General features: G+C 53.5%; 1 protein-coding gene across 1 annotated transcript; it reads left to right on the top strand.

Moving 5' to 3' along the window:
• Nucleotides 1-1,350: 1,350 nt before the first annotated feature.
• Nucleotides 1,351-9,662, top strand: LOC116943537 (tax1-binding protein 3-like). The gene is made up of 4 exons (XM_032956456.2): nt 1,351-1,464; nt 3,329-3,448; nt 4,445-4,522; nt 6,740-9,662. The coding sequence occupies exons 1-4, from the start codon at nt 1,366-1,368 to the stop codon at nt 6,878-6,880; spliced, it is 438 nt and encodes a 145-aa protein (XP_032812347.2). The 5' UTR covers nt 1,351-1,365; the 3' UTR covers nt 6,881-9,662.
• Nucleotides 9,663-9,871: the final 209 nt, after the last annotated feature.

The raw sequence follows: 9,871 nt of genomic DNA, 5'->3' as shown, positions 1-9,871 counted from the left end.
GGTAAGGCCCCACTGAGCTATGTAATTATCGCTCTTTCTCGGAAGCGACCTGGTTATCACAAACGATAGCTCAACGAAGTGGCTTGTCATCATCACGTGGACATTTAAATCAGCCAAATTCTCTAAACGGGTGACGTTGATTCTAAACGTGGAGGGAAAATCCGGAGGACCCGGAGAAAAATCCGTCAGGGTCGGGAATGGAACCCACCATCTCCTGTATACCAGACGAGGTAGTTAACACCTCCTCGCCACCGCGGGTGACGCTGCTCTGTTAACCTCGTCCGAGGGGTTCATGCTGGCCAGGGCAGGCCTGGTTCATCATAGCCACGTCGAAGTCACCGAGTCAAACTCGCCGTAATACCGGTTCGAGATTTGGGTCTGGGTGTCTCTCTCTGTCTCTCAGAGGTGTTCAAAATGGCCTTGTCAGGGACACGGCAACCTGGTTCAAGTCCCAGCCCGGGGTCTAGGTATCTCTCTTAGGGTGGTTTATAATGGCCTTTCCCATGTCACTGATGACCTGGATTCAAGTCCAATCCCTGGGTATCTCTCTCAGGGGGGTTCATAATGGTCTTTCTCATGTCACTGAATACCTAGGTTCAAGTCCAAGCCCTGGGTATGGGTGCCTCTCTCAGTGAGTTCATAATGGTCTTTCCCATGTCACTGAATACCTAGGTTCAAGTCAAAGCCCTGGGTATGGGTGTCTCTCTCAGTGAGTTTATAATGGCCTTTCCCATGTCACTGAACACCTGGGTTCAAGTCCAAGCCCTGGGTATGGGTGTCTCTCTCAGTGAGTTCATAATGGCCTTTCCCATGTCACTGAATACCTGGGTTCAAGTCCCAGCCCTGGGCATGGGTGTCTCTCTCAGGGGGGGTTCCGAATGGCCTTATCAGGGACACGGATTACCTGGGTTCAAGGCCAAGCCCGGGGTATGGGTGTCTCTCTAAATCGGCTCAGAATGGCTAAGTTTGCCTCCACATTCAGAAAATTGCATTTAGATTATTGAGATTATTGAGATGACTTTTGCTGCTGTGGCTTTCCGCATGGTATATGACTTTGTTGAGCTGTCATTTCTGACAGCCAGGTCGCTTCTGAAGTTAATGGCTAAGTGGGCCTTACCTGCCAAGATACAAAAAACACAGTTTAGTTTTATGCGTGTATACATTTGAAAGTTATTTACCTTTTCTATACATTGCACTCCTATCGTGTTTTTGTAATGTTTGTTCTACCATTATGGCCTGCCCCCTTACTGGACATCTGTAGAGAAAAAATAGCTGGATAGCTTATCGGATTCCTCCAGTTCCTAATAGATTCAGATATCAGAGGCACCGATGACGTCACGCCGATGTCGCCACGCTGGTTGCGTCATGTACACGGTGGAGATGTTGATGACGTATTCGCCGCGCGGATGGCGTCACGTCGCCATGGCTTCCTTCGCGCCGGGAGATCCCATCACCACAGTGGTGGTGAGCGGCCGTGATGGTGGTGGTGGTGTGCTGATGGTGTGGTGGTGGTGTGGTGGTGATGGTGTGATGGTGGTAGTGATGGTGTGGTGGTGATGGTGGTGGTGTGGTGATGGTGTGGTGGTAGTGGTGTGGTGATGGTGTGATGGTGGTAGTGATTGTGTGGTGATGGTGTAATGGTGGTGTGGTGGTGATGGTGTGGTAAGGCGATGGTGTGGTGAGGAGCCGTGATGTAGTGGTGATGGTGGTGTGGTGGTAGTGATGGTGTGGTGGTGATGGTGGTGGTATGGTGGTGATGGTGGTGGTGTGGTGGTGATGGTGTGGTAATGGTGTGGTGATGGTGGTAGTGATGGTGTGGTGATGGTGTGGTGATGGTGTGGTTATGGTGTGGTAAGGCGATGGTATGGTAAGGAGCCGTGATGTAGTGGTGATGGTGGTGTGGTGGTAATGATGGTGTGGTGGTGATGGTGGTGTGGTGGTAATGATGGTGTGGTGGTGATGGTGTGGTGGTGATGGTGTAAGGCGATGGTGTGGTGAGGAGCCGTGATGTATTGGTGATGGTGGTGTGGTGGTAGTGATGGTGTGGTGGTGTGGTGGTGATGGTGTGGTGGTGATGGTGTGGTGGTGGTGTGGTAATGGTGTGGTGGTGGTGTGGTGATGGTGTGGTAAGGCGATGGTGTGGTGAGGAGCCGTGATGTATTGGTGATGGTGGTGTGCTGGTAGTGATGGTGTGGTGGTGATAGTGTGGTGGTGATGGTGTGGTGGTGGTGTGGTAATGGTGGTGTGGTGGTAGTGATGGTGTGGTAAGGCGATGGTGTGGTGAGGAGCCGTGATGTAGTGGTGATGGTGGTGTGGTGGTAGTGATGGTGTGGTGGTGATGGTGGTGGTGTGGTGGTGATGGTGTGGTAATGGTGTGGTGATAGTGATGGTGTGGTGGTGATGGTGGTGTGGTGATGGTGTGGTAAGGCGATGGTATGGTGAGGAGCCGTGATGTAGTGGTGATGGTGAGGTGAGGCGCCGTGATGGTGTGGTGGTGTGGTGATGGTGTGGCGAGCAGGCGTGATGGGGCTGGTGATGGCGTGGTAGAGTGGATGGTGGTGGTGACGGTAGTGTTGACTGGTGATGTTCGTGGCGGTGTTGATGATGGAAGTGATGTTGGTGATGGTAGTAAAGTTGATGGTGATGGTGTTGATGTTGGCGATGGTGGGGAGCGGTGGTGCAACGGTTAGCACGCTGCGCTACGAACCCGACCACCCGAGTTCGATTCCCACTCACGGCCACCACCAGTGACGATTATCGGAACCGGGCACGGGGCTCCCCTAGGTCGACTCAGCCTCAAATGATCACCTGGTGCGGTGTGTGTAGTAAACATCGCCACTGGGGAGACAAAGACGGCCGGGCCTGGTGCTGTCCACCCACCCCCTCGTGTGCCACAGCGCCGGCCTTCATAGGTGCTGCTGCTACTCGCTAACAGCACTTGCCCCGACAGTCTGTCAAGGCTACACGGGGGATCTTTGTCCTTGATGTTGGCGTTGGTGATGTTGGCTCCTTCGATTATCACGGTTGGCTACGTACAGTGCGAAAGAAGTTCAACATACATACGTGATGTTGGTGTTGATGGTGGTGGTGTTGATGGTGGTGGTGTTGTTGCTGGTGATGTTGATGATGTTGGCGTTGATGATGTTGGTGGTGCTGATGGTGACGTTGATGTTGCTGGTGATGTTGATGATGTTGGCGGTGGTGATGTTGGTCGTGACGGTGTTGATGCTAGCGGTGTTGATGTTGATGGCGGTGTTGACTTTGACGATGTTGACGTTGACGGTGTTGAAGTTGTCGGTGATGATGTTGATGTTGGTGATGGACCCAGGAGCGGATTGAGATCCACAAACTGCGCCAGGGAGAGAACCTCATCCTGGGCTTCAGCATCGGGGGCGGCATTGACCAGGACTCAGCGCAGAACCCATACTCACTTGACAAGAAGGACAAGGTACTGTCTCCCCGCCGTCTCCCGTTGTCTCCCCGTCTCCTCTCTCTCGCTCGCTGTCTCCCGTAGTTTCCCCATCTCCTGCTGTCTCCCGTAGTCTCCCCATCTGCTGCCTCCCTGTCTCCCACTTTCTCCGCTGTCTCCCGCTGTCTCCAGCTTTCTCCGCTATCTCCCTGCTGTCTCCGCTGTCTCCCACTTTCTCCCCATCTCCCGCTGTCTCCCGCTGTCTCCCGCTGTCTCCCACTTTCTCAGCTGTCTCCGCTGTCTCCGCTGTCTCCCGCTTTCCCCACTCTCTCCGCTGTCTCCCACTTTCTCCGCTGTCTCCCACTTTCTCCGCTGTCTCCCGCTGTCTCCCACTTTCTCAGCTGTCTCCGCTGTCTCCCGCTGTCTCCCGCTGTCTCCCACTTTCTCAGCTGTCTCCGCTGTCTCCCACTTTCTCCGCTGTCTCCTGCCGTCTCCCGCTGTCTCCGCCGTCTCCCCGTCTTCCGCTTTCTCCGCTGTCTCCCGCTGTCTCCCACTTTCTCCGCTGTCTCCAGCTGTCTCCCGCTGTCTCCCGCTGTCTCCCACTTTCTCAGCTGTCTCCGCTGTCTCCCACTTTCTCCGCTGTCTCCAGCTGTCTCCCGCTGTCTCCCGCTGTCTCCCACTTTCTCAGCTGTCTCCGCTGTCTCCCACTTTCTCCGCTGTCTCCTGCCGTCTCCCGCTGTCTCCGCCGTCTCCCCATCTTCCGCTTTCTCCGCTGTCTCCAGCTGTCTTCACTGCCTCCCACTTTCTCCGCTGTCTCCGCTGTCTCCGCCGTCTCCGCCGTCTCCGCCGTCTCCCCGTCTTCCCGTCTTCCCCTTTCTCCGCTCTCTCCCGCTATCTCCCACTTTCTCCCACTTTCTCCCACTTTCTCCGCTGTCTCCCGCTGTCTCCCGTCCTCCCGTAGGTGCTGCTGCTCGCTAACAGCACTTGCCCCAACGGTCTGTTGAAAGGCTACACGGGGGATCTTTGTCTTTGCAGGGTGTGTACGTGACCAGGGTGAGTCAGGGAGGGCCAGCTCAAGCGGCGGGCCTCCGTGAGGGAGACAAGATCATGCAGGTGAGGAGGTGGTGGTGAGGAGGTGGTGGTGAGGAGGAGGTGAGCGTGCGCGGGGATGATTGCTCAACCCAGCACCCCGTACTGGAGATCTGTGAAAAAGAGCTTTGTGGCTCGTCGGATTATTCCAGTCTAAAGAGTCCGATTCTGAAAAACAAAAGAGTGATGACGAAAGTGACGATGGTAGTGACTGTGACAGTTGATGAGAGTAACCATGGTGATGGTAGTGACTGTGACGGTTGATGAGAGTAACCATGGTGATGGTAGTGACTGTGATGGTTGATGAGAGTAACCATGGTGATGGTGGTGGCGATGGTAGTGACTGACGGTTGATGAGAGTAACCATGGTGATGGTGGTGACTGACGGTTGATGAGAGTAACCATGGTGATGGTAGTGACTGTGACGGTTGATGAGAGTAACCATGGTGATGGTAGTGACTGTGATGGTTGATGAGAGTAACCATGGTGATGGTGGTGGCGATGGTAGTGACTGTGACGGTTGATGAGAGTAACCATGGTGATGGTGGTGATGGTAGTGACTGTGACGGTTGATGAGAGTAACCATGGTGATGGTAGTGACTGTGATGGTTGATGAGAGTAACCATGGTGATGGTAGTGACTGTGATGGTTGATGAGAGAACCATGGTGATGGTAGTGACTGTGATGGTTGATGAGAGTAACCATGGTGATGGTGGTGGTAGTGACTGTGACGGTTGATGAGAGTAACCATGGTGATGGTAGTGACTGTGACGGTTGATGAGAGTAACCATGGTGATGGTAGTGACTGTGACGGTTGATGAGAGTAACCATGGTGATGGTAGTGACTGTGATGGTTGATGAGAGTAACCATGGTGATGGTAGTGACTGTGATGGTTGATGAGAGTAACCATGGTGATGGTGGTGGCGATGGTAGTGACTGTGACGGTTGATGAGAGTAACCATGGTGATGGTAGTGACTGTGATTGTTGATGAGAGTAACCATGGTGATGGTGGTGGCGATGGTGGTGACTGTAATGGTTGATGAGAGTAACCATGGTGATGGTGGTGACTGTGATGGTTGATGAGAGTAACCATGGTGATGGTAGTGGTGATGGTAGTGACTGTGACGGTTGATGAGAGTAACCATGGTGATGGTAGTGACTGTGACGGTTGATGCGAGTAACCATGGTGATGGTGGTGATGGTAGTGACTGTGATGGTTGATGAGAGTAACCATGGTGATGGTAGTGATGGTAGTGACTGACGGTTGATGAGAGTAACCATGGTGATGGTAGTGACTGTGATGGTTGATGAGAGTAACCATGGTGATGGTAGTGACTGTGATGGTTGATGAGAGTAACCATGGTGATGGTGGTGGTAGTGACTGTGACGGTTGATGAGAGTAACCATGGTGATGGTGGTGACTGTGACGGTTAATGAGAGTAACCATGGTGATGGTGGTGACTGACGGTTGATGAGAGTAACCATGGTGATGGTGGTGATGGTGGTGACTGACGGTTGATGAGAGTAACCATGGTGATGGTAGTGACTGTGACGGTTGATGAGAGTAAGCATGGTGATGGTGGTGGTAGTGACTGTGATGGTTGATGAGAGTAACCATGGTGATGGTAGTGACTGTGACGGTTGATGAGAGTAACCATGGTGATGGTAGTGACTGTGACGGTTGATGAGAGTAACCATGGTGATGGTGGTGGCGATGGTGGTGACTGTGATGGTGATGGTGGTGGCGATGGTGGTGACTGTGACGGTTAATGAGAGTAACCATGGTGATGGTGGTGATGGTAGTGACTGACGGTTAATGAGACTAACCATGCTGATGGTAGTGGTGTTGGTGATGTTGGTCGTTGTAGTGACTTTGACGAAAGCAGTGACGCTATTGGTGATGGTGTTGGCAATGACGGTGATGGCTGTAGTGTCGATGATGATGATGGCGGTGGTGTCAGCGTTGATGATGATGGCGGTGGTGTCAGCGTTGATGATGATGATGGCGGTGGTGTCAGCGTTGATGATGATGGCGGTGGTGTCAGCGATGATGATGATGGCGGTGGTGTCAGCGTTGATGATGATGATGGCGGTGGTGTCGGTGATGGTGGCTACGATGTTGCCCGCGTCTGTCGGTGACGATGTCGTCGACGACGGTGACGTCGCGGGCGACGATGCGGGTTGACGTCGCGGGCGACGATGCGGGTTGACGCCGTGGGCGGTGGTGGCGGTGGTGCAGGTGAACGGCTGGGACATGACGATGGTGACGCACGACCAGGCGCGCCGCAAGCTCACCAAGCAGGGCGAGGAGGTGGTGCGGCTGCTGGTGACGCGGCGCTCGCTGCAGACCGTCGTGCACCACGCACAGCACATGCTGTGAGGGCAGCGCCACCGGGGGGGGCAAGGGGGGGCAGGGCTGCAGTGGGACAGGGCCCAGTGGGACAGGGCTCAGCACGGCAAGGGCTCAGCACCTCAGGGGTAAGGTCACAGAGAGAGGGGGGGGGGGGGCTGGTGGGACCGACCACAGAGAATCCATTTCAGCTTAGCGAGGTGCGCAAATGGATGGGACCGGACGTTCCGCCACCCTCCCCCCTCTCTGCTGCCGGTGCCACGGAGTTGCAGACTCCGAGTTCGATTCCCAGCGCTGCCGACGCGGTGGGGGGGGGGGGGGGAGGGGGCAGGGGAACGTGGCGCCGGGTTTATTCAAATCGGCGCCTGCTGAACGAGAGGTGTTCTGAGTCGGGCGTAACTTATGCAGTTTCCTCATCCAGCGTCTTATCACTTCGGTGTTTCCTATGCAGGTTTACAGAGCTGCGCGACGCGTGTACAATGAACCAAACACAAGAAGCCGTCACGAGCGTTACATTGTTTACACTCCCATCAATTGGCGATTACGTCTTCACGATATGTAGAAGACTGCAGAGCTTGTGGCGAGGTGGGAGATATTTGGTGCCGGCTCAACGCGTGGCTGCTGCTGCTGCTTCCCCGCTCCTGGCGCCTCTGAGTTGTTCCCTCGCTGAGCGAGCAACACGCGACGGCCGAGTGTGCGTGTGTGTGCGTGCGTGTGCGTGCGTGTGTGTGCGTGTGTGTGCGTGTGTGTGTGAGTGTGCGTGTGTGTACGTGTGTGCGTGTGCGCGCGCGTGTGTGTGCGCGTGTGTGCGTGTGTGTGTGCGTGTGTGTGTGCGTGTGTGCGTGTGTGTGTGCGTGTGTGTGTGCGTGTGTGTACATGTGTGCGTGTGCGCGCGCGTGTGTGTGTGCGTGTGTGTGTGCGTGTGTGCGTGCGTGTGTGTGTGACGCGGCGTTGCGCGAGTGGAAATCATCCTCACACCGGTAAGAAAAAACTCGACAGCACTGCGGGCTTCAAAAAATCAAAACTTATGCAATCCGTGATGACGTTTCAGGGCCAACGGTCCCCTCTTCACAGCACGTGGAGGTGCAGTGTTGAGTCTATGGGCAGTGTTGAGTCTATGGGCAGTGTTGAGTCTATGCTAAGTGTTTTGAGTCTATGGGCAGTGTTTAGTCTACGGACAGTGTTGAGTCTATGGGCAGTGTTGAGTCTATGGGCAGTGTTGAGTCTATGGACATTGTTGAGTCTATGGGCAGTGTTGAGTCTATGGTAAAGTATTTACACCATTGGAAACTTCATTTGCCAGTAACAAAATATGATAATTGTTTTTTACCCTTTTATCTGGCAACAAAACTGATACCTGCGTTCCGACCGCAGGTATTGTGGTCAATGTAAACATGACTCCTTGTAAAAAAGGTGTCAGTTTTGTTGCCAGATAAAAGGGTAAAAAAAACAATTATCTACGGTAAGTGTTTTTAATCTATGGGCAGTGTTGAGTCTATAAGCAGTGTTGAGTCTATGGTGCAGTGCTGAGTCTATGGGCAGTGTTGAGTCTATGGGCAGTGTTGAGTCTATGGTGCAGTGTTGAGTCTATGGTGTAGTGTTGAGTCTATGGTCAGTGTTAGTCTATGGGCAGTGCTGAGTCTATGGGCAGTGTTAGTCTATGGGCAGTGCTGAGTCTATGGGCAGTGTTGAGTCTATGGGCAGTGTTGAGTCTATGGGCAGTGTTGAGTCTATGGGCAGTGTTAGTCTATGGGCAGTGCTGAGTCTATGGGCAGTGTTGAGTCTATGGTCAGTGTTGAGTCTATGGGCAGTGCTGAGTCTATGGGCAGTGTTAGTCTATGGTCAGTGTTAGTCTATGGGCAGTGCTGAGTCTATGGGCAGTGTTAGTCTATGGGCAGTGTTAGTCTATGGGCAGTGCTGAGTCTATGGGCAGTGTTGAGTCTATGGTCAGTGTTGAGTCTATGGGCAGTGCTGAGTCTATGGGCAGTGTTAGTCTATGGGCAGTGCTGAGTCTATGGGCAGTGTTGAGTCTATGGGCAGTGTTGAGTCTATGGGCAGTGTTGAGTCTATGGGGAGTGTTAGTCTATGGGCAGTGCTGAGTCTATGGGCAGTGTTGAGTCTATGGTCAGTGTTGAGTCTATGGGCAGTGCTGAGTCTATGGGCAGTGTTGAGTCTATGGGCAGTGTGAGCGTATGTAATGTTGAACTTCTTCCGCACTCTGCGTAGCCGACCGTGCTAATCTGCGGTGCGGGGGGGGGGGGGGGGGGTAAGAACTGTGTTGTGAAGAAGGCCCCTTTACCGAAACGTCACCTATTTTATATGAATAACTTTACATTTCATTTTCAAGGCCACAGTGTTATCGACGAGCTATTGCCGAGTCGTTTGTGGTAGCAGCGGCGCAGGATGACAGGATGACTTGTCGTCATCACAGCGGTGTTTGTGTGCGGTCTCCCGAATCGTTTTCCGCGAGTTTTCTGCAATCGAGTGCTTTGTGTAGGCAGTTTTTTTTTTATATATATCGAGGGTACCCCTTTTTATAATTATCGACCCGGTTTTATACCTCTCGGATTTGTATTCCCCCGCCACCACCCACCCCTAAGCAGTGTAAAAGTCGACGCTTCTTATGCGGCCGCTGTTCAACGCGTTGTGGGGGGGGGAGGGGGTGGCGGATGGCCCTCCCACACTGCCATGCAGTTTTCACTGAATCGGCGATTCTCGCGCGGCGTTTCCACGTCGGGTGTTTTTTTCAACCGGTCGGTATCGAGCAGTGTTATTAACAAAAATAGTTATTAAAATAAAGAATAGAAAGTGACGTTTCCTCGCAGCCGTGTCCGTCTCGGAGAGGAGTCGTGCGCGGTGTTGGGACGCGAGAGTGCCACGTGACCCCCACGCCCCCGCCGGGACCACCCGGAGGAGATGGAGCGGGGCTGTAATCACGAGGAGCCACGTCTCAGGATCTGAACTCGCGAGTCTATGGTGCAGTGGTGAGTCTATGGGGCACAGTTGAGTCTATGGTGCAGA

Source organism: Petromyzon marinus, unplaced genomic scaffold (genome assembly GCF_048934315.1).
Source record: "Petromyzon marinus isolate PM22_M1 ecotype Great Lakes invasive population unplaced genomic scaffold, UKy_Petmar_22M1.pri1.0 PM_Scaffold_559, whole genome shotgun sequence".
In the NCBI taxonomy this organism is placed as follows: domain Eukaryota; kingdom Metazoa; phylum Chordata; class Hyperoartia; order Petromyzontiformes; family Petromyzontidae; genus Petromyzon; species Petromyzon marinus.
The sequence above is the reverse complement of the archived record's forward strand: the minus strand, read 5'-3'. Positions and strand labels throughout refer to the sequence as shown.